At 36.4% G+C, this 25663-nt stretch overlaps 1 protein-coding gene across 1 annotated transcript in view; it reads left to right on the top strand.

Moving 5' to 3' along the window:
- ITPRID1 (ITPR interacting domain containing 1) overlaps positions 1-25663 on the top strand; it is a 97196-nt gene that overhangs the window by 37642 nt on the left and 33891 nt on the right. Inside the window, exons 9-10 of the mRNA XM_043463262.1 lie at positions 772-1346; positions 6890-6947. Coding sequence (XP_043319197.1) covers positions 772-1346; positions 6890-6947 — 633 coding nt within the window. The remainder of the gene's footprint in view (positions 1-771; positions 1347-6889; positions 6948-25663) is intronic.

Here is a 25663-nt window from a genome sequence, read left to right as displayed (position 1 = left end):
GGCACAGGGCTAAACACCACGAATCTATTAATTCATTCACTGCTCATACTTCCAGTGATTGATTGATCTGGAATTTGGATCCAGGCCTTCTAACTCCATATGTCATGATACTTCCACACTCTCAGGTGAAGGGTGTAGATTTCAGTGGTCCCCAATCTTTTTGACACCAGGAACCAGTTTTGTGGAAGACAGTTTTTCCACATACCTAGGCAGGGGAAGGGGATGGTTTCAGGATGATTAAAGCACATTATATTTATTGTGCACTTTATTTATATTATTAATACATTAGCTCCACCTCAGATCATCAGACATTAGATCTCAGAAGTTGGGGACCCCTGATGTAGCTGGAGATGATGGAGGTAATGATGATGATAGTGACTGTCTCAAGCGATGGAACAATCTTCAAGCTTACTTCATATGAAGGAACTGAGTTCACTCTTTGCCATTTACTTAAACACATGAAATTAATCTCAAGATTCATCCTTGTCTGTAGTTTTTATAGTTTAACACATAGGAATTATTTGAATCTATATAGTTATGTATTCAACTAAATATAAAAGGTATTCGCTTTCACTATAACACAGTGATACTTTGTCACATAGGGGAATCTTGTCCACAGTAACCAGTGATAAATACTAAGGGAAAACTTGAGTTTCAGGAATGTAAACTCCTTCCCATCTTGAAAATCACATGTGTTCAATCTCTTCAGTTTTTACTACATTAGTGCAGTTTCATTGAAACTAAAAATTGTGTGTTCTTTGAATTATTCAGGTCGTTTCCGACAGCTAGAAATACTGGATCACGTGGCCAGCACTTTCTCGTCTTTGCTGAACGATGTTAACATCTTGCAGAACAAAGCTGAAGAGGAAGATGAAGGAAAAGGTGTGCAAAGAACCTCAGTGAGTGAAGCCAAAGAACATCGAAGAAGAATAGGTAAACTTTTTAGGAAAGGTTCAAAGCAGAACATTGGAAAGGATTATAACCTGGGAGCATCAGAGTCACTGAAGACAACAGACAAACTTTCTATCGCCTCTACAGACGCAAGGGAGTGTGGAGCACAGGTACCAGCTGTGACAAAGAAATATGCCCAAAGTCGTTTGTCTCCTTCGGCAGAGCACTGGTCTCCTCAAGCCTGTGACAGCTTGACACCTCATCATCCTCCCCAGGCTGTTCTGAGCAAACAGTGGCCTCAGTCATCCATGCTGAGCAAGCAGGCTCCTCCTTCCTGTGTGGCTGAGGGGTCAGTCAAGGACAGAACTCGAAAGGAGAATTCAATTCAGACTAATAAACTCAAGAGCTTGTCCCGTCTTTCAGGCAAAGCACCAGACTCCTTCGAAATGGAAGAGGTCAGTCTGTTCAACGTCTAAGTGAGATAACTCTCACCATGGCATCTTTCACCTTCCAGCCTTTGTGTAACCCTTTCATCTTTCAGCCCCTCAGCAGTACATGCTATCATTCCAAACTTCTATTTGGTCTGAGACGTTTAAGGTCATTCTTGTTGCTTCAGTCAGAACTCAACTAGCATGAAACCAGCCTTTGCTTTCTCCCATTTCTTTTCCTTTTCTTGCTCACAACTGAATTCGCAGGTTATTTTTGACTTTACTTTTCCTCAGTGTCTTATTATGTGTCTCAGTATGCTTTTATCTGCTCTCTAGCTTTCCACGTTTCACCTTCTTTGAAGGTCAGTTCAGCTATTTCCCACTCAGCGAAGCTTGCCCACCAGTCCTCCTCTGTATTCTTATAGCCTTGGCAGGGAGAGCTTGTCACAGTAAATATTCTGTGTGTGTGTGTGTGTGTGTGTGTGTGTGGGTGGGTGGGTGGGTGGGTGGGTGTGTGGGTGTTGATGACATCTCCCCTGTTGGACTAAAAGCTCCTTCAGGACCAGGTTTTATTCTCAAGAGAATATGTCTTAAAAATACTTCCTCTGCAATGCCTGCTGCAGAGCCTTGGACAAAACAAGTAGGGACTTGGGTTTAATAGTATTTTGTTTGCTTGCTTTGGGATTTAATGATACTGACATAGCTTGACCCCCAGTTCACACATACTCTTTGCCTCTTCATCCCATATTCATTCACACATGCTAATTTTTGTCATTTAGATGGCCTATCCAAATGTACTTCTAAGTCTTTTTACAAATAGATACACATTTTCACTCACTTCTCTGATCTTTAATAATTACAAAGAAAGTAGAGAAGAGCAAATCTTCCCCACATTTCCATGTAAATTGTTTGAAAGTGGGGTAGAATATTTATATGCCAGTCCTAAGGTCAGGGCAGTTTTCTTCAAGCCCTCCGAGTATGAGACACTCTACATGTGAGCCCATAACACATGATGCTCTGAGGCACAGACTCTGCCCTCAGGGAAGCCACAGTGCCAGGCAGGGACACAGAAACCAATAACGTGGTAAGGGTGGAGATAGCTCTATCACCAAAGCAACAAGTTTGAACCAGCCATGGGGCAGAGACAATCAATGAAACTGTAGGATGTTGAAACATGACAATAACTTTAAAAGAAGACTGAGTTAGGTGAATGAATATACCTATTGGTAGGTCTCCCCATCCCACAAAGAGATAAAAATTGCCTCGGTTTATAACTGTTAATGATCCGAGTATCTATCTATATTTTTGTTTTGTTTTGTTTTTTAATTTTTTTTTTTATTAGTTGGAGGCTAATTACTTCACAACATTTCAGTGGGTTTTGTCATACATTGACATGAATCAGCCATGGAGTTACACGTATTCCCCATCCCCGATCTCCCCTCCCACCTCCCTCTCCACCTGATTCCTCTGGGTCTTCCCAGTGCACCAGGCCCGAGCACTTGTCTCATGCATCCCACCTGGGCTGGTGATCTGTTTCACCATAGATAATATACATGCTGTTCTTTTGAAACATCCCACCCTCACCTTCTCCCACAGAGTTCAAAAGTCTGTTCTGTACTTCTGTGTCTCTTTTTCTGTTTTGCATATAGGGTTATCATTACCATCTTTCTTAATTCCATATATATGTGTTAGTATGCTGTAATGTTCTTTATCTTTCTGGCTTACTTCATTCTGTATAATGGGCTCCAGTTTCATCCATCTCATTAGAACTGATTCAAATAAATTCTTTTTAATGGCTGAGTAATATTCCATGGTGTATATGTACCACAGCTTCCTATCTATATTTTTGCATGTATACATCTTATGTCAAAAATTATTTTAAGAGCCTTAAAATATTAATCTCATTTAAAAACAGTAGCAGAGAGACTTCCCTGGTGGTTGAGTGGTTAAGACATCACCTTCCAATGTAGGAAATGTGGGTTTGATCACTGGTTGGGGAGCTAAGATCCCATATGCCTCATGGCCACAAAACCAAATCATAATATGGTAATATGGTAACAAAGTCAATAAAGACTTTAAAAATGGCCTGCATCAAAAAAACTTAAAAAAAAAAAAAACACGTAGCACAAAAATGAATACAAATTATAAACAGAAAAAAAAAAACAGAGCTTTGGTCAAATGCCCTAATTTGAGTATAAACGGAGATGGCTCAAAAAAGAGTATATTGTTTTATTCCATCTTGCAAAATTTATTTAAGTACCAAGCTAATAGTTAAATTACTATAAAGAAAATCAAGACAGTCTGCAAATTGTTAGTCAGTCTGTTGCCTATTTTGTAGGATCTAAACAGGAAATTTCACCAAACTCCAGCCTCTTGACAAGTCCCATTAGACTCTACTGTCTCCTTCCTAAGTTTCTTCTGCTTCAGACAAGGTTGACTTTGAAAAAGCAAAAATTCATTGTATGTCATCTAATGTGAGAGTACAGGCAGAAATGAATACCATTGTAGTCAACGTAAAGAACTAAGAAAAGAATGTTGGTCCCTGCATGACATACTTTCAAATATTCATTTATGACAATCATGACAATTATTCAAGGAAAATATATATATATATATACAGATATAAGTATAGGCATAGGAAGGAAGAACACATTAAGACACTAAAAAAAGCCTAAATTAAAAAAAAGCTCACATATTTTTTGGTACATAGCGGGAACTTCGTAAACATTTGTAGATGAGTAAAATTAATATTAGAAGTATTTGATAATATTAATTTAGTCTATGACTGGCTTCTGTATAAAGACAGAATATCCTGTTGAACTTTGAAGCCAACTTTGTTTTTGACGTTTCTTTAATATTTACCCAGATTTGTGTAAAAGGGTGTATGTATATGTAAAGCAGAGAGAGCCTTCAAAATGATATTTAAAAACTCTCTATTTTTTTCTTAAAAATATATTTAAAATACTACATCTTCATCTCACAGGCTGGGGAAAAAATATTTGTTTTACTCAATACCAATATATGATTAAATGAAGCTTGGGTAGATTGTAGCTTAAACAGGAGCTAATGCCAGATTTAATAGTCATTTTTAATGGCAAATTTAAAAATCTAATTATGAAAAATGTGTGCAAAATTGGCAGATTTTCATGGCATTTAAAACACGAGCCAATGTACTTAAATATCTACCTATCGGAATTTCAACTCTGATTAGCCAAATTGCCTCCAGATCAATCTTTGATGTTTTCATTAAAGTACTACTAGAGACTGAATATGGCAATATTTGGCTCACTTCTCAAAATTATGATTCCAACAAAGTTGTACATAGATTATTTTAATGCAAAAATCAACATATTTTTGTGTTTAATTTAACCTAAACTAAGTCTGTTCCTTTCTTTTTTGATTCCCAAATATATGAAAAGAATTTAATACTTATGAAACTTCTGTAATTGTAGACTCTCTTAGGGTGCTTCTTTGTATCTGCAATATAGCATCTTTAACCTTCCCTCTTACTTATATACAAGGATCCTTCTCTCTGGAACTAATGTATGAGAATGTTACCCATATTATTAAATAATGCCAGTCAGCATCTTATTTAGATGGGAAATGTTTCCAAAGTAATCATCATTTCTTTGTTTTACTTTTTCAAATTTATTAGTAAGTTTGGCCCAGGTGGAATGACCCAGGAATATACCTGGTTTCCACTTTAAATTACTGGGGCTTTTTTTGGTTCTTTTATTTAATAGATGAATAGATACTTTACATTGCACTAAGTGGATTTTTCTCCAGGGTAATGCTCACAGCAAAAATATTTTCTTATACTGAAAAATGTACGTGGTACACACTGGTTTGAGTTACAAAACCAACATAAATAGTGTTAAGAAGTATGTCTACTCAATTATAAGTGTAAAGTAACTTCTCTGAAAAAAAGATATGAAAGATTAAAACAGAGGGAATAAATATTTCTTCTTACATTGCTGAGCCATTTCCTCATGTCCTCTGTTTATTCGTGGGTTAAAGGTAATTTTTGGCCAGGTGTACCACAATGTTTAAAAGGTTCATATCATTTGATTTAGCCCTCAATATTCATAAATCAATACCATATAAATAATACGAAATGTAGAAATAGATTTTAGTTGCTAAGTCATGTAGAACTGTTTTGCGACCCCCATGGACCGTCCCCCGCCAGTCTCCTCTGTCCATGGAATTTTCCAGGCAAGAATACTGGAGTTGGTTGCTACTTTCTCCTCCAAGAGATCTTCCAGACCTACGGATTGAACCCATGGCTTTTATGTCTCTGCATTAGCAGATAGATTAGATTTAGGTACAAGGATACTCATCTCAGCAGCATTTCTGTTTTCAAAATTCAGAAAATATTCCATCATTAAGAGAAACATTAAGTAAATCAATGTACCTTCAAAATATAGCCTATTGTGTACTCATTAAAGATGGTATTTTCAAAGAAATTTTACGATATGAGGGGAAAAGATCCTTCCAAGTTTTGAATGAAAAAATTTGAGTAAATTACTCTATCCAGAATAAATGTAGTAAAAGAAAGCCTGCAAAGATAAACTCCAAGATATCGACACTAAACATTTTTTACCTTCTTTGACTTTTTATATTTATCCAGTTTCAGTAGTGAGCTGTTATTATTTTTAAAGAAATAATTATTATTTAGTTTTAACAATGATTTATTCTCATTAAAGAGTAGTATTCATTAATTTCTAAAAAGAATTTTTAAAATAAACTCAACCCTGTTAATTTGGAAATCAGATTTTCTTTTAGCTTTCTAAGATTTACATAGCAACTGAGTTATGAATTTCCTAAATTGCTCTCCACAAATTTACCAAGTTGTAAATAAATCCCTTAGAAAGCTAAAATTAAATATGGGAAATAACTTGCTTTCTCCAAATATAGTTAATGCTCTTTAGCAGCCAAAAAAAAAAAAAGCTTCCTAGGTTAATAGTAATAATATTATATAAGTTTAGCTCAAATGTCATATCAGGCAGGGTCTCTATTCCTCCCACCCAGACATAATCTTTCCCTTTCCCTTTTTTTTTTCTTTTGAATAAAGCTTTAAAATTTTATTGACATAAGAGGCTTGATTGAATGGAGTAATGTATTCTGTAGCTATCAATGCGAAAATATTATAAACATGCAAGTGCTCCCCAAACTGATTTGAACATTTATCCTAATTCCAAGTATTTACTTATTTTTTAACATTTGGCCAAGCATGAGGGATCTTATCTTCCTGGCCAGGGATGGAACCCACACCTCCTGCAGTGGAAGTGCAGAGTCTTAACCGCTGGACCACCTGGGAGGCCCTCCTTTCCCTCATCTTATCTCCTTTAGTTCTTCAAATTTTTGACATGAGTGCCTTGTACATGCCACTTGCCTGCAGCAGACTGTTAGCTTTTTTTTTTTTTTTTTAGAATGTTAGCTTTTTGAAGTCAGAAATCATGTTTAATCCTCTTAGTAGGAGCCAGTCGATGTTCATTATATGTTGATTAAAAAATTAAGTGAATTTATTATGAAAGCATTTCTAATAAGGTTGATACATTTTGGTGTCTCAGGTCCAGAGCTTTGAAGAAGAGACCAGCAATCCTCTCGACATGACTTCAGGAACTGCAGGTAAAACTTCATCAAGGTGTACAATTTCATCTTTCAGAAAGAAAATATAATGAACTAGTACTCAACTTTCTTAATATGTAGAGCTTAAATTATGTACAGGAGATGTGATACCTACTACTACTACTATTTGTACCTAGTACTATTAAACACCTACTGGCAATGCATATTGAGAAGGCAATGGCACCCCACTCCAGTACTCTTGCCTGGAAAATCCCATGGACAGAGGAGCCTGGTAGGCTGCAGTCCACGGGGTCACTAGGAGTCGGACACGACTGAGCAACTTCACTTTCACTTTCCACTTTCATGCATTGGAGAAGGAAATGGCAACCCACTCCAGTGTTCTTGCCTGGAGAATCCCAGGGATGGGGGAGCCTGGTGGGCTGCCATCTATGGGGTCGCACAGAGTCGGACACGACTGAAGCGACTTAGCAGCAGCAGCAGCAGCTGCAGCAATGCATATGTACATGTAAATTTCAAAATAATTACTACGGAAATGTTCAATATTTCTGGTGCCGATATAGTTTGTGTTCTGTCGAACAAAAACACTATATGACCTGAATAGGCTAATGGAATGGATTTCACACAGAACTGGGACTGAGTGAATACGTTCTTATTCCTACTGACCGTTGCTTGCTGTTGCACAAGTCACACCAATTTAGTGGACCTTAGTTTTTCCATCTGTGGTAAAGACAGAAGTGCAGATAATTTCTAAGTTCTCTGCTGGCACTTATAATCTAAATTAAGTGATTCTATAGCCATCATATTAAACTCAATGCAAACAAGTTGCCTAGATGTAACTTTCCAAGTAATCTCTTGGATTGATGTTATTTCATCCCAAACAATAGAGTAGGAAGTCTCTCTACTGCTAGGTCTTATGCTGCCATCAGCCATCACCATGATTCAGCATTTCCATGATCCTATAACAGAGCTAAAAGTAGACAGGGTTTAGTGAAGCAAAATAAAGCAGATGAAGCTCGTGCGTTTCCTGGAAGAAAATATGCAAATTTTAAATTTAATTCAGTGTGGTGTCAAACACATCTTTTTCATTACAAAGTGTATGTATGGGCCTCATTTTGCTAAATGCTGTTTAGAAATTATGCATTAGTAATTATAGGGTCCTGCTGATTACATAAATTGTTATCCTGCTCTTCGAAGTAATTACCACCTAACCTACATTGAGGTTTATAAAGACAGAAATAAGCATCTGTTTTCCATCTAATTGAATGATTCTCAGTGAAGCTGGAGGTCCTCTCGCTGATAAGAACTGCCTTCCTTGACATTCAATTAAGAGGTCCACTGATATCATGTAAGTCACCTCAGTCATTCCGAAAAATGATTCGGAAAGTTAGGCAAAAGCGCTAATCTACATTTAATCTCAGATTCAGAGAGCAAATTAAGAAAGTTGAATAAAATAATGGAGAAAATAACCTAATGGAGAAAATATGAATTCTAGTAAAGCAAATGTGATTTTATTACTTTCAAAACCAGTGTTGTTAACCCAAGAAAAATAGGACTGAGAAGAAATAAGTAAAACTAACTTGAATAATGGGGAAAGGGGAAACTATTGCTTTTATATATATATATATGAATGGATTATATGTACATAAATTGTATATGGACATATTATATATATATTTGCACATATGAAATAATGAACATTGACACAAAGTTCAAAAGATGATTTTACACAAAAGATGAAGGCACATGGATTGTTTGACCAACAGGATGTGGAAGAAGTGATGCTGTGCCTCTTCCAAGCATATCCTTTAACCCATCTGACTGCCTCCTGGCTCTTGAGATACCTGCTCTTGGGACAGTTCTTCTGAGAACCTGGTCCTCATACTGTGTGAAAAGTGCAACACTGGGTATGCCACGTGTGTGACCACTTTGAATGAGTATCCTTGTGAATACACCATCCTTGTTGCCCAGTCCAATCAGACTTTCAAATGACTCCAGCCCAGATGCTATCTGACTGCAGCTGCCTGAGACAATCCAAGCAACAAATGCATAGCTGAGCTGAATCAGTCCATGGAACTGTGAAAGTAATAATAAATTGTAGTTTTAAGCCACAGGTGTGAAAGTGAAAATATTTATCCCTCAGTTGTGACCAGCTCTTTGTGACCCCTTGGATGGTAGCTCATCAGGCTCCTCTGTCCATGGAATTCTCCAGGCAAGAATACTGGAGTGGGTTGCCATTTCCTTCTCCAGGGGATCTTCCTGACCCAGGGACTGAACCTGGGGCTCCCGCATTGCAGGCAGATTCTTTACTGTCTGGGCCAACAGGGAAGCAACAATAAACTGTAACTTTAAGCCACACAGATACAGACAAATAGATGAAGGCATGTAATGAACTCTTCAAATACCTTTAACACTTAGTTTAAAGACATTTTATACTTTATCTATTCATGTACAATGCTCTGAACATTAGCAGAAAAAGTGTATTTAAGCATTTCCCTAAATAAATGAGCAAAATTTCTTCTTATGAAAGGTTAGGACCCAAGGCCACAAATGCACCATCCTCCCTTTATCACTGAAAAATCATCACTGGAATGACAAAGAATATAAATATAAGAAGGAAACAAATAACAGTGTGATTAGAAAATTGAGAACAAAATCAGTCACTCATATTCTAGAATCCTTGAAGAGTTTGTTTGAGACATATTGTGAGTGAAGTTGCAGACGAATCTATATTAAGAGTTCACCTAGGTTTTAAAGATTTAAGTGTACTTGTTATGGTCATAATTTTCAAAAGAATCTAGGTTAACTCTCAAATTAGGCAAAGTATACCTTTCCTGTCAGTTTTTAATATCAGCAAATACAGAAAAATTACTACAATATCTAGTAGTTCACAATTACAGGCTATTTCAAGAAATGCCCACAAATGAAAGAATGACTACAAAGAATCATTAAGAATCCTCAGAAATGACTATCTTCAGTGAGATGTATGAAGACACTGCTTCTATGTAAGAGAACAACCTCTAGTAAGTAACCATTCCTTTCAGGTAAAATACACAGTGTCTGATTCTGTTTTTGATCATTCTAAGTAACCCCCAGTGGCCAACCCTCCCACAGATAACTCTGAATTCTCAACAAAACAACCTAAAGTCACTAAAGAGTGACCAAAAGCAGGCAGACTCTGCAGAAGGCTTCAACACTTGGGATAAAAGAATGCCACTGAGTGAATTTCCTGTTTTGTTTTTGTTTTTGTTTTAACTCATTTAGCCTAAAGCAAGAGCTAATTTACACCACTCTAAAAATTTTTATAGAAATTATCAGTCTTACTAGCTAGAAAAATCAGAAGACAGAGCTTAGGGCAATAACAAAAGCTGGAAAGTGAGGGGAGAAATCCCAGAAAAAAGAGAGTCTAGAGGACAATCTTCAGAGTCCGAGTAAGAAATCTACTCACATCGCTGCTGCTGCTGCTGCTAAGTCGCTTCAGTCGTGTCCGACTCTGTGCGACCCCATAGATGGCAGCCCACCAGGCTCCCCCGTCCCTGGGATTCTCCAGGCAAGAACACTGGAGTGGGTTGCCATTTCCCTCTCCAGTGCAGGAAAGTGAAAAGTGAAAGTGAAGTCGCTCAGTCGTGTCCGACTCCTAGCGACCCCATGGACTGCAGCCTACCAGGCTCCTCCGTCCAAACTAAACATGCGTGAGGAAGACTTTAAGAATCTCAGCTAAAGCTAAAAGAGTGAAATGACATTTCCAATTGGACTTTGATTCTAGCCAGTTTTCCTGACTGCTAAAACATCATATCATTTACAATGTCTGGGTACAATAAAAAATTACTGGAAAAAAATAAGAAAATATAACTTACGCTAAAGAAATAGGCAATTAATGGAGAGAAACTGTGAGAAAACCAAGATGTTGGAATCAGCAGAAAAAGTATCTTAAAGAGCTTATTCTAATCATGCTGAAGGATGCAAAGAAAAAATATGCTCACAATTAATGAACCAGGAGAAAATCTAAAAAGCAAAATAGAAATTATATTAAAACTGAAATGGAAATCCTATAAGTGAAATCTATAATTTCTGAAATACAAAGCTTACTGGATGGGCTTAACAGCCGATGAGCTTTATTTTAAATGAGAAAATAAAGACTTGAGAACTTCATACCAATAGGAAGTATCCAATAAACTGAAGAACAAGAGAAAAAAAGACATTAAAAATTACATGAAAAAAAATTATCTGAGTCTTAGGAGCCTGTGGGACAACATCAAAAGTTCAAACATACATGAAATTGCAGTCAGAGAAGGAGCGAATGGAGAGAACTGGGCCGGAATAAAATCTGAAGAAGTAATTATGGAAAATTTCCCAAATTCACTCAAAGATTCACATTTACAGATTCAAGAAGCTCAGCAATTCCCAAGTATGAAAAGTACCCAGAAAACTATACTTAGTGTCAAAATTATAATGAGAAAATATTCAAACAGGGACATAAAAATTATATGGTGTATATAAGGGAATAAAATTTGAGTGACTGAAAACTTTTCATTAGAAATGATGGAGACCAACAGGCAGTAACTGTCAACCAGATTCTGTACATAGCAAAAATGTCCTTCAGGAAGGAAAATAAAGATAAAAGAAATTTTAGAAAAAGAAAACTAATATTATCAGCATACCTGTACAGTAAAAAATGCTAAAGGAAGCTCTTCAGACTAATGATAGACAGTGAACTGTGATGTTTATACCAAACACCAACATAATACCTATGACAATTTTAGCTGGGAGGATGGAGAGGCTGGTAAATGGATCAATACAGCTCAGGGTTTTTACATCTTATGTGAAATGGTACAATGTTAAATTAAAGTACACTGTAAATTTGAGGTTATAAAGCAACCATTAAAAAATATAGTTAAAGCAAAATGCTAATAGAAAAATTAAAATATAATTCAAAAAATACAACGAAGACAGTAGGTGACAGATTGAATACTAGAGAAAAATAGCTGAATAAAAAGTAGGACACATGTGTGAGAAATTATTTAAGAATCAAGTGGAAAAATGGAATGGATATAATAAACAAAATGTCAAGGAAGACAGATCCAAGGAGTATATTATATAGACGTAACAGGTGGTTAGAATTGGACTCCTCCCATCTTAGTTTTGACTGAGGTTCTAAAAAAGATAGATATCAGATACAAAGTCAGTATGTGACAAATTTGTATATGCAACTTTTCTAAGGAAATTGTAGGACCCAGTTACACAGCTCATGAACCCATCGTGTATTTTAAGAGGGGCCAAGTCACACAGAGAGAGAAAAGACAGCTGAAGATATTTCACTGGGGAACAGTAAGGCCCAGCTGTGTGCCCTTCCATCATCTGGAGGAGAACTAGAGATGCTACTTTGAGTATCAAGCAGCAAGAGACCCCTGAAGGAGACCACTCACAGAGCAATTTCATTAAATTTAAGGAAACCAGTCACAGTGTGACCGGTACTGTCCTGGGTATTTCACATGCATTACATCTTTTAATTCTCAAAATAACCACTGAGTTGGGCATTATTACTACTTCTAAATATTAGATGAAGAAACTGTAAGACAGAGATGTTAAGTATCTTTCCATAGCCCCATAGTAAAAAGGAGTTCCAGGTTTCAAATTCAGGTCAGCTAGTACCAGAGTCTGTACTCTTAAATACTGTACCATACAACTTTGAAATGACTCCTCTGCAGTTGGAAGACATACGGTTGATACATGAGAATAATAACACAGGCTGTAAAATGGATTGTGACTTGAGGCTGAAAGCTGCTCAGGAACCAGTCAAGAAGGCAAGAGGAGAGTTGACCAGAATATTTTCTCAATTTTAAGATGAACAATTTTTCATTGAAATCAAGATATATTTTACAATTGATGGCAGGTCATAATTTAATTGGCAGATGGCTCTTTTTCTTTTTGAGTCGTAAATAAATAATAGAAGTCTTAAAATTAATGGTATCTAATACCATTTGGTGGCAATGGGCGTAGAGAAAAGTAAATGCCACCTGGCCAAACTACAGACTCCGCAGTGAATCATGTTTACACAGCCATAACAGTATAAATGCTGTGGATCGGTTTTCGGCTTTGAGAATCAACAAATAGGCAAACAAGAGGTTTAATTCTGGCACATAACAAGTTGGAAATATCAAACTGAACGTTTTGAAGGTAGGATTATATCTGTTGGGAAGTGGTCAATGAAAAGTCTGAAGACAATGTGAAGGAAAGAATACAGACTTTCCTCCAAAAAGAAAACAGATGGTACCTAACCTAGGTGACCGAGAAGTGGTTTCTACAAACATACGAGCAAGCTTAAAACCAACAATGAATGGTGCCAAATTTAGGTTTAGAAATTTTAGGGAGGAATTGCCACTCTCAGGACTGCAAGGGCAGGGGAAGGAGTAGTGAGTGACTAAAACCTGGGACGAAGAGTTACGTAGAAAGCTGTGGCTTTTTGTAGCAGGAGGCAACCCAACTATGGGTGGCCCAGGAGGGAGGCGGGAGGAAAAAGAAACACTCCAGACTCCTTCCCTTGCTGTCCTCCAGTCTCCGGGGCCAACTCAAGATGATACCAGGTATCAAGGAAGCTCATTGATTCAGTGCATGTGGGCCACACAGAGTAGGGTGGAAAAGAAAAGATACCAGATCTGGGGAAGCAAATAGAAAACATTAAGCGCACTAACGTCTTTACCTTAAGTAGAAATCTGGCAAGATACTGAATAAAGCTGATAGACTGAGCAAGGAAAATTTAGACAGGTGATAGGCAGATAGATAGTTACATACATACGTATGTAAGGACAAAGGGCGTGGAGTAGCAGTGTAAATTAGCTAAACCGTATTGTTTATAGTGGAATCAGAAGGACTTGGATTCAAATTCTACCTATTTCCCTGCTTAAAATGGCTAACCTAAAGCAAGTCAGTCAAACTCCATACTTCAATTTCCTTAAAAGCAAACTAACAGCAATATAATTTACAGAGGTGTTGTGAAGATCAAATGAGCTAATTCATATGAGGGGATTGGAATATGTTAAGCACTCAGTGTTATTGAAAATGAGTCAAAAATAGAGGTGAAGTATATTATTTAGAAATAAACTGCGTAACAAGAAGAATCACACATAGAAAGTGTTAAAAGCAATTAACCTTTGGGGAATTTCATTATATGGTTTTTGGTACTATCTGATGTTTTTAATGTGTAAGTCATGTCTGCGTGCTTAGTTGCCCAGTCGTGTCTGACTCTGTGACCCCATGGATTGCAGCCCGCTAGTTTCCTCTGGTTTGTGGGGATTCTCCAGGCAAGAATACTGGAGTGAGTTGCCACGCCTTCCTCCAGGGGATCTTCCCAACACAGGGATCAAATGCAGGTCTCCCACACTGCAGGCGAACTCTGAGACACCAGGGAAGCCCAAGAATACTGGAATGGGTAGCCTATCCCTTCTCCAGGGGATCTTCCCAACCCAGGAATCAAACGGGGGTCTCCTGCATTGCAGGTGCATTCTTCATCAGTTGAGCTAACAGGGAAGCCAATGTGTAAGTCATACTTTAAATAAACCGAGTACACAAATGAAATGAGAACACCTAAATATCACAGTGAAATGTGTGAAGCACAAAGATAAGCTAGAGGAAGGGGTTATCCACAAATTCTCAGACAGAAAAATACACATTACTTACAAAGTAAAAAATTTCTGTGACATTAGCACGCTAAATGATAGATAGTAATAAACTAATATACATTTAATTTAGAAGCTGAAAAATGTGAACCTATTTTTTTACCCATTCATATGTTTTTCTATATGCAGGGGCAACATAAAGTCATTTTCAAAGGAGGGCTTCCCTTCTAGGACAGTGTTCTAACTGATTAAGATGTTACTCAGAATAATATACTCTATAATAATTCACATAGAGTATGAAAAAAATGAACTCAAGTTAAAACCAACCCAGCATACCAAGTTAATTATTGTTAAATTTTTGGAAAGAAAAAAATTACAAAGTAACTTGGGCTAAAAATAAAATCTACAATAATGATTAGCTTAAATTCTATTTTGATTACAAAAAACTACTGGGAAAGGTTGAAAATAAGATAAAAGAGAAATAAAGACAAACACTATCAAGGTTTATAATATTAAAATATAATAAAGTATACATCAAGGTAAGAAAGAATTAAAAAGAGGATTTTAAAAATTAACCAAAATTATAAACCTCACTTAAGATTTAACAGTAATGAATCATTACATATCAAATAATTAACATATAATATATAAAGACTGATTTTATGAATTTGTGAAAAACCCCTATAAATCAATTAGAACAACAATAAAATCATAGGTTAATAAGGGAAGGAAATAAGTAGGACATTCAAGGCAGAAATATACAAGCTCCATAAAAATGGTAAAACATGATCAATGTCTCCTATAAGTAAAGAAATACAAATTTAATCAATAATGATAACATGTGTTTCACCTATCATATTAGCATATATTAATACTTAAAGATTTGCTGGGTTTCCCAGGCAGCTCATTTGTAAAGAATCTGCCTGCCAATGTGGGAGATGCGAGTACGACCCCTGCTCCAGGAAGATCCCCTGGAGAAGGAAATGGCAATCTACCCCAGTATTCTTGCCTGGAGAATCCCATAGACAGAGGAACCTGACACGCTACAGTGCATGGAGTTGCAAAAGAGTTGGATATGACTTAGCAACTAAACAACAGCAAAGATTTATCAATGCCTAATGATAGTAAAAATTTAAAACAAACACTCAATGATGGTTGAAAGTTAAATTGTCATTATTTAGAGTATAATCTGTTCATGTTGCACAGTTTTAAATGTATGTAACTTTCAGGTGACTATTATAGTTCTGAAGCTTGACCTACCAATAGACTCAAATGTACACACAAGGATTTTTACTATAAAACTGTTCATAAGAACAGACAAGTAGAGGCAGCCTAAGTGCTGAAAATACATTTGCGTTAAATAATTATTATACATCCTTATGTTAAAATCTGTTCAGAGTGTTTTATTTAATGAGGCATGTGTTTATGTGTTGATATGGAGAGGTCTCTGAGATATACAGTTGCTAAAGGAGGGGGGAAGATATGTGCAGAAGAGTCTATATAAATACTTCTTTGTATTAACACAATGTCTATTTCTACTGAGGGAGCAGAGCATGTGCAGGATGCTTCTGGAAGAATGTGTGAGGGACTGCTAATAGGCAGTACCTTACCAGAAGGAAAACTAACATGCTTTAAATTAATTGGCATCTTTTATTATGTTACCATGTGCATATGTTATTTTCATAACACTACTTAGCAAAAGAACTGTGCAACACTATAGGAAATTGACAATAAAAATGGGAGATTTTGTTTTAACAAAAATTATATATATTAAGGTGTACCGCATAATTTGATGCACATGTACGTGTGAAATAATTCCTATGGTCAAGGTAATTAACATATCATCTCTTCACATAATTAACTTTGTGTGTGTGTGGGTACTGAATGAACCTGAAATCTCTCTTAGCAAATTTCTAATATTCAATATAGTATTATTGATGATAGTCATCAGGCTGTACCTTAGATCTCTAAACTTACTCCTCCAGCATAACTGCAGTTTTGGACACTTTGACCAACATTTCCACTCAAATTGAGAGATTTTAATATTCTCATCTTTTAAGGTCAAGCATGAAATAAAATATGATGAAAAAGATATTAACATTATAATTTATAATAAGCACTTAATAGAAAAATATTTAATTAAATATTCTTTGCCAATGTTCTTGGAACATTTATTAAGCTATCTAACAAATAGTTATATATTTGTTAGATACCTATAGGGGCTTCTCTTGTTGCTCAGTTGGTAAAGAATCTACCTGAAATGCAGGAGACCTGGATTTGATTCCTAGGTTGGGAAGGTCCCCTGGAGAATAAAATGGCAACCCACTCCAGCATTCTTGCCTGGAGAATCCCATGAACAGAGGAGCCTGGCAGGCTACAGTCCATGGAGTCTCAGGAGTCGGACACGACCTAGGGACCAAACCACCGCCAGCATCTAACAAATCGTATGCCAAGATTATTTCATTGATATTGTATATACACACATACTCTCAAATGATGTATAGACCACTGCCATAGATGTAAATGCAGTAATGTTTGATTCAATAATAAAAGTATAAGTGACACTTTTCTCCTCCAAACAAACAAAATTCCAGATCCAAGACTTGGGGACTGAGCCCTCCATCTTAAAGAAAAGTACAGAAAATGAAAAGTTAAAACTATAAATTCAGATCATTTGAGTAATAATGGAGAACATTTCATATAAAATTGGATAATTGGAACAGAAGCACTGATCTGAGGCTAATTCATAGTACTAATTGCCTTCACAATCAAACAAGAAAAAACTAAAAGTAAGCATTTGTCTCAAGATATAATCATACAAACAATAAGGTAAACATAATTAGAGATTAATGGACAGGTAGAAATGAATAATGTGAGAAGCAAAAAACAAATGATTTGATAAGTGAAATCCAAGCACTAGTTTTAGTTTTTGTGGGGGAAAAGAAAAAATAAAATAGAATAATGCATACAAACAAAATTAAATAAAGTAAAATTAGAGGAAAGACACACGATCACTGGTATAAAAAACAAACTGTGTAATATGCAAACCCATTTCTAAATTATGAAGGTACACAAGTACTACTAGTGAGACTAAAACCAGAGATAATTAACAAGGATGATATTTTAGAAAAAATACATTTATATCATTAAATTTTATACCAGTATTATTTACCAATATATATGAATACATATATATATATATACACACACACACAATTGGGTTTCCCTGGTGGCTCAGACAGTAAAGAATCTGCCTGCAATGCAGGAGACCTGGGTTCAATCCCTGGGTCAGGAAGATCCCCTGGAGAAGGGAATGGCTACTCACTCTAGTATTCTTGCCTGGAGAATTCCATGGACAGAGGAGCCTGGTGGGCTATATTTCATGGGGACGCAAAGAGCTGGACATGACAGAGCAGTTAACACTTTCACTTTTCATATATAAAATTAACAAAATAACCTAGCTACATAAACAGTATATAAAGAGAAACAAAAATAATAAGTTTATCAAAAAGTACCTGAGAATGGCCATTAACAGCAATGCTAAAAAAAAAAAAAATTATGTAAACAGACTCAATTTTCTAAGAAGCAATTGCTCTTTATATATAAAGAGCAGTTCGGATAATGTAAACATTTATAAATCTTTCCAGTTCTTTACAGATGTTTTAAAAACATGATATCAAAATATGACTAAAATAATTCACAATATTGACAAATTTCACCTGTGAATATAGATGCAAAATATTTTAATAACATAATGATGACTTAAGTTCAATAAAATATAAAAGAATACCAATCCTTGAACAACTCCCTTTTATTCCGAGATTTCTGCAGTGTTTCAGCAACTGAAAAACTAATATAGCTTATCATTGACTACTATAATAAATTATGAAAATCAATGTTACAACTTGATGAAAAATGTGTATGTTTATAAAATATTTCATTCTATCAACAGAAATTTCAGATAGATGAAATTTAAGATTGACAATTAAATGCAAAAAAAGAAAAGCAAATTGGGAAAGGGCTAGAGGGACTTCCATGGTGGTCCAGTGGTTAGGGCTCTGAGCTTCCATTACAAGAGGCACAGCTCTGACCCCTGGTTGGAGAACTAAGGTCCCACATGCCTCATAACACGGCCAATAAATAAATAAATACATTTTGAAAAAATAAAAGGGTTACACATAAATATAGATGAATATTTCTATAATTTGAAATAGAGGATGATTTTAAAAGCTTTGCTTAATGGAATATTGGGATTAACATATATACACTGTGTTCAGTTGCTTGTCATGTCCGACTTTTTGCGACCCCATGGACTGCAGCCTGTCAGGCCCCTCTGTCCACGGGATTTTCCAGGCAAGACTATTGGAGTAGGTTGCCAAGCCCTCCTCCAGGGGATTTTCCCCACCCCGGAATCAAACTTGCATCTCCTGCATCTCCTGCATTGCAGAAGGGTTCTTTACCACTGAGTCACAGGCTGCCGCTGCTGCTAAGTCACTTCAGTCGTGTCCGGCTCTGTGCGACCCCATAGACAGCAGCCCGACAAGGCTCCTCTGTCCCTGGGATTCTCCAGGCAAGAACACTGGAGTGGGTTGCCATTTCCTTCTCCAATGCATGCATGCAAAGTCGCTTCAGTCGTGTCCGACTCTGTGCGACCCTGTGGACAACAGCCCACCAGGCCCCTCTGTCCACAGGATTCTCTGGGCAAGAATACTGGAGTGGGTTGCCGTTTCATTTTCCACAGGGGAAGCGCATATATACACCACTCTGTATAAAACAGATAACTAATGAGAACCTATTGTTTAACACAGCAAACTCTGCTTGATGTGTGGTGGCCTAAATGGAAAGGAAATCTAAAAAAGGGTGGATATATGTATACATATAACTAGTTCATCTTTCTGTACAGCAGAAACTAACATAACAGTGTAAAGCAACTATATGCCAATAAAAATTTTAAATGAATTAATTAATTAGAAGAATTTTTGTTTTACTTGAAATATAAGAACAATTAAATTAATAATTTTTTCTGCCCAAAATGAAAACCTATATGTGAAAAACAACCTTAAAAAATGAAAAGGTAAATGACAAGCTGGGAGTATATTTTCATCATAAAGAAAAAAGATTGTGATTTTTTACTATGTAAATATTATTACATATCAAACATCCAACAAAAATAATAATATATTTCCATAAATTTAAAGGTGGACCATCATCAGTAAAGTCACTTAGAGCATATTCCATTAACAGTTACAAAAAAATTAATAATCTCAAAATATGCATGGAAGAAAATAATAAAATGTAAAAGTAATTAATTATTAAGTATCAGAGCAAAGAAATAAAAACCCTTTGCAAGGGAAGGGAAATTTTTTAACCTAAGGTTATCTGTGAAATCTTGATAGCAAATATCAATCCTAACAAAGAAACCTTAGAAGAAATTTCTCTAAACCAGGAACAAACTGTTAACATTGCTTTTTTTCAACATTGAACTAAAAGTCAAAGCAGAATGACAACACTATGAAGTAAGTAGTGTATAAACTTAAAAACTCTTCACATTTGCAGGCAAGATGACTGCTATATAGAAATCTCAAAGGAATAGATAGATGTAATAGTAGAATAATAAGATTTATCAAGCTTATTGAATTCTAGAGCAAAATGCGAAAATCAGTATTATTTCCATGCATCAGCAATAACCAAAGGAAACCATTAAAAAAAAAAAGAATTTTTTTCATAATTTTGACAAAAGCAATAAACCTATAAAAGTGCCTTGGAATATATCTAAATGAAGACTCAGAATATTTATTAAAAATTATGCTTTATTACCATATTTCACAAGGAAGACATAAATAAAAACAGAGTTATGTTCATGAATGGGAAAATTCAATGTCATAAATGAAGTCTTTATCAATTAATCTAGAAATGCAACACAGCTTCAATAAAATTTCTGATAGGGCTTTTGTAGGTAGGACTTGCAAAATTGTCCTAAAGTTCATATGTACCAATAAAGGGCCAAGAAAAGCTAAGATAATTATGAGGATCATGGAGGATGAATTTACCCTACTAGAAATCAAGAGATTTATTACATAGGGCTTCCCTGATAGCTCAGTTGGTAAAGAATCTGCCTGCAATGCAGGAGACCCCAGTTCAATTCCTGGGTCAGGAAGTCCACTGGAGAAGGGATAGGCTACCCATTCCAGTATTTTTAGGCTTCCCTTGTGGCTCAGCTGGTAAAGAATCCACCCACAATGCAGGGATCTGTGTTCAATCCCTGGGTTGGGAAGATCCCTTGGAGAAGGGAAAGACTGTATTCTGGCCTGGAGAATTCCATGAACTGCATAGTCCATGGGGTCGCAAAGAGTCAGACACGACTGAACGACTTTCACTTTCACAATTGTAATTGTCTATGTGCCATTGCTAAAATAAAATGAATGACCAACAAAACAGATCAGAAACAGATCCGACCCCTATATACATGGAAATAATAAGTCAGAGAGAACGTTTCAAAATCAGTGGAGAAAGGATGAACATGAATTGGCCATTCATATGGAAAAGATAGAAAATTAAACCCTTGACTTGCCTTGGCTTGCCTCATACACAAAGATAAATCCCAAGTAGAACAAAGGTCTAAACCTGAAAGACAAAACTTTGGTAGTTACAGAAGAACTTACAGAAGAAAATACAGAGGGTTACATTTATGACCTCACGATAAGAAACAATTTCTTAAACAGGACACTCAAAAAGTATACACTGTATCACCCTATAAATAGAAATATTGACACTTCCTTATAATTACTAATATTGGTTCACCACAGATAGCAAAACCAAAGTTCAAAGATCAGTCATGAAGTAGAAGTTATTTGCAATTTATATACAAAAAATATTCACTCCCAGATTTAATAATGTCTAAAAGTCAATAAGAAAAAGGCAAATGACTAAACAAAAATGGACAAAGCATAGAAATATATATTCACAGAAAAGTTGGCCAATAAAGAAGAAAAAATCCTTATCCCATTATAATCAGGAGTAGATAAATTTAAGTAAGATATGTTTGTAGATCCAAAATATTGGCAAAATTATTAGATTTTGATACTACCAAATGTTGGTAAGCCTGTAGAGAAAGGGGAGGACATACTATCAATGAGATTATAAATTGGTACAACCATTTTGCAAAGCAGTTTTCCAAACAGTTTAGCAAAATCTAGTAAAGTTTAAGATACAGAATCTCTGATTCATCCATTCCATTTTTAGTAGATGCCCGAGAGTGATCTTCACATATATGCAGAAGAATGAAGGTATTTTGCAACACAAATAATGAGAAACTGAAAACGTAAGGGCAATCAAATCTATAACAAGAATGTTAAAAGTAATATAGTCATATAGTACAATAATACACAGCAGTGATAATAAACAAGCTAAGTTATCCACATGGGAAACTATCACAAATATAAGGTGGAGGCAAACAAATCACAGTTGGCTGTATAAATACATAAAAAAATATAGTGACCTTAGTGACATTTGTTATGTATTAGTGCATTTAAAGTTAAAGCATAAAAAATATGCGAGGAAAAATATAAACACCAAATTCAGGATCCTGGTTAACTGGGAAGCAAAGGACTGAGGAAATGGAATCAGGACAAGATAAACCCAGGGCTTCCACTTTATCAGTGATGTTTCCTTTAAGAGAAAAATCTTGATGAAAATGAAAGAGGTGAGTGAAAAAGTTGGCTTAAAGTTCAACATTCAGAAAACTAAGATCATGGCATCTGGTCTTATCACTTCATGGCAGATAGATGGGGAAACAGTGGAACAGTGTCTGACTTTATGTTTCTGGGCTCCAAAATCACTGAAGATGGTGATTGCAGCAATGAAATTAAAAGACACTTACTCCTTGGAAGGAAAGTTATGACCAAGCTAGACAGCATATTAAAAAGCAGAGACATTACTTTGCCAACAAAAGTCTGTCTAGTCAAGGCTATGGTTTTTCCAGTAGTCATGTATGGATGTGAAATGTGAACTATAAAGAAAGCTGAGTGCCGAAGAACTGATGCTTTTGAACTGTGGTGTTGGAGAAGACTCTTGAGAGTCCCTTGGACTGCAAGGAGATCCAACCAGTCCATCCTAGAGGAGATCAGTCCTGGGTGTTCATTGGAAGGACTGATGTTGAAGCTGAAACTCCAATACACCTGATGCAAAGAGCTGAATCATTGGAAAAGACCCTGATGCTGGGAAAGATTGAGGGCAGGAGGAGAAGGGGACAACAGAGGATGAGATGGTTGGATGGTATCATCGACTTGATGGACATTTGGGTGGACTCTGGGAGTTGGTGACGGACAGGGAGGCCTGGCGTGCTGCGGTTCATGGGGTTGCAAAGGGTCGGACACGACTGAGTGACTGAACAAACTCACTGACTGGAGTATGAATAACTATGGCAAAATGTTACACTTTAATAGAGCTGATGGATGGTTACAAGGAATAGACATTTGGTGTGTTATTTTTTTAACCCCCCATGTCTGAAATAGTTCCCAATGTGAGAAAATTTAAGAAAAACCAAAGATGGGATTTCCTTGGTGGCACAGTGGACAAGAATCTGCCTGCCAATCAGGGGACACAGGATCAGGCCCTGGGCTGGGAATATTCCACATATCATGGAGCAACTAAGCCCATGCCCTACAAGTACTGAGCCCAAGTGCTGCAACTACTCAAGCCCCAGAGCCTAGAGCCTGTGATCTGCAACAAGAGAAGCCACCACCGTGAGAAGCCCACACACCCTAATGAAGAGTAGCCCCTGCTTGCTGCAACTAGAGAAACCCCAAGCAAAGCAGCAAAGACCCAGCACAGCCACAAAAAGTAATTAATTAATTTTTTAAAAACCTAAAGGTGTCAGTAAGAATTTTATTAGACAAAATAATGTAAAAGCTCAGTAGTAATTTAAGAAATATAAATTTAAATTACACTAAAATAGACATGTATGGATGTGAGAGTTGGACTATAAAGAAAGCTGAGCACAGAAGAATTGATGCTTTTGAACTGTGGTGTTGGAAAAGTCTCTTGAGAGTCCCTTGGACTGCAAGGAGATCCAACCGGTCCATCCTAAAGATCAGTCCTGGCTGTTCATTGGAAGGACTGATGTTGAAGCTGAAACTCCAATACTCTGGCCACCTGATGCGAAGAGCTGACTCACTGGAAAAGACCCTGATGCTGGGAAAGATTGAGGGCAGGAGGAGAAGGGGACGACAGAGGATGAGATGGTTGGATGGCATCACCGACTCAATGGACATGAGTTTGGGTAAACTGCGGGAGTTGGTGATCGACAGGGAGGCCTGGAGTGTTGCGGTTCATGGGTTCACAAAGAGTTGGACATGACTGAGCGACTGAATTGAACTTAACTGAACAAGAAAGTATCTCAATTTGCTTATATAAAATTATGTGTTTAATCCATATAATATACATAAAAATTACATATAAACTACAGATAAACTACAGGTGATAGTTTGGTGACTATCTCATGGTGATGAGTTTCAGGTAATATTTTTTTTTTCTGTAACTTTTTTACCTTTAATATCATACAAATTTAAATGCTTTAAGCAAGTTTCTAACCCTTAGCCCTCCGACAACAACAGCAATAAAAAATCAATCTATTGATCCATCAAGAGACAGAGAGAGGGAGAAATCATAGTATCAACAGTGGCAATCTCTAGATGATAGAATTACATATGGTTTTTCCTTCTTTTGCTTATCCATATTTCCTAATTTGACTATACAGAATGATTATTCAACAAAGATAACCCTAAATGTTAATGTTTACAACTTAAATATATTTGGGGACTTAGTGAAAACTAAATTATTAAAGTTTTGCTAATAGAATTTTTGCTCCAAAGCAGATTTGGAAAAGGTAACTTTCATATCCTATATCCTGATTGGTCTTCTTTCTCATCAGTTACCATCCAACTAGAATCTGTCGATTCTTGCTCAGGTTTTTCCTTCCCTCTGGTCGCCTCCTTTCATTTTCTCTTTCTCTCCCTCTTCCCTTCCCCTTTTTCTCTCTCTTCCTCTTCCAGTGTTATTTCTAAGAGGCTAGTATTCTAATTTAGAAAAGAGAAAAAAGGGCTCATTTCCTTCATTAGGCAGACAAATTCCACAGTCCCTGCTATCTTCCTCTTTTTTTTCTCCTCTTCCTATAACCACTTCCCTTTGCTGTTATTGCCCTTGATGAATGACACCTCCACATTGAAGAATGTGGAAGAAACTGTAACCTCTTGTGCTAAACTGTGTTCTTCAGAATAGGAATTTTGTCCTATTTACCCAGTATTCCCAAGCCTAGCCCAGTGCCTGACCTATTGGGGAATCCCATGCATACATATTGCCTCCCCACAATGGTCTTCACCATCCAGGCTTCTCTTGTTTGAGCCAAAAGAGTTCCCAGTTCTAATTCACAGAGATTTACTGTTGCAGCAGTGCATTATGGGCAGAGTATAATGACTTATAATGTAATACATCATAATGTAGTACATCTAAAAATGTTAATTCATCATATTTTTAATGATTTCACTTTCATGGATTTCAATATTTTATATGAATATATCCAATGTGTACATTCTTTTTAAACTTATAAATTGCTCTTTCAATCTTTTCATGTTGCATTTAGTACTAAGTAATGTAGACAATTTAGTTTGTTTTTGTACACTTTGCAATAACATGTCTCAGAAAACTGGTTTACCTGAATATATGTGGAATCAGTTGCTGAACTTTATATTCCAGTCAATTGCAATTACTATTAAGAAGCAGTTCTTTGTTAATTAATAATTACATCGGCACACAGATTTGCAGTGTCCCAAGCAGTTTTAATTACATTACTTAATGTAATTATCACACTATTCTTTCCTTTTTAAAAAAAATCATTTTATTTATTTATTTTGGGCTGCACTGGGTCTTTGTTGTTGTGTGGACTTTTATCTAGTTGCAGTGTGTGTTGCAGTGGCTTCTCTTGTTGCAGAGTACAGGCTCTAGGGCACATGGGCTTCAGTAGTTGCGGCTCCGACTCTAGAGCATGTGCTCAATAGTTGTGTCACATGAACTTAGTTGCCCCGAGGCATGTGGGATCTTCCTGGACCAGAGATCAAACCCGCATCTCCTGCATTGGCAGGTGGA

This window comes from Cervus canadensis, chromosome 3, assembly GCF_019320065.1.
Source record: "Cervus canadensis isolate Bull #8, Minnesota chromosome 3, ASM1932006v1, whole genome shotgun sequence".
Classification (NCBI taxonomy): domain Eukaryota; kingdom Metazoa; phylum Chordata; class Mammalia; order Artiodactyla; family Cervidae; genus Cervus; species Cervus canadensis.
Note: the sequence above shows the minus strand (reverse complement) of the source record. Positions and strands in the feature narration are given on the sequence as shown.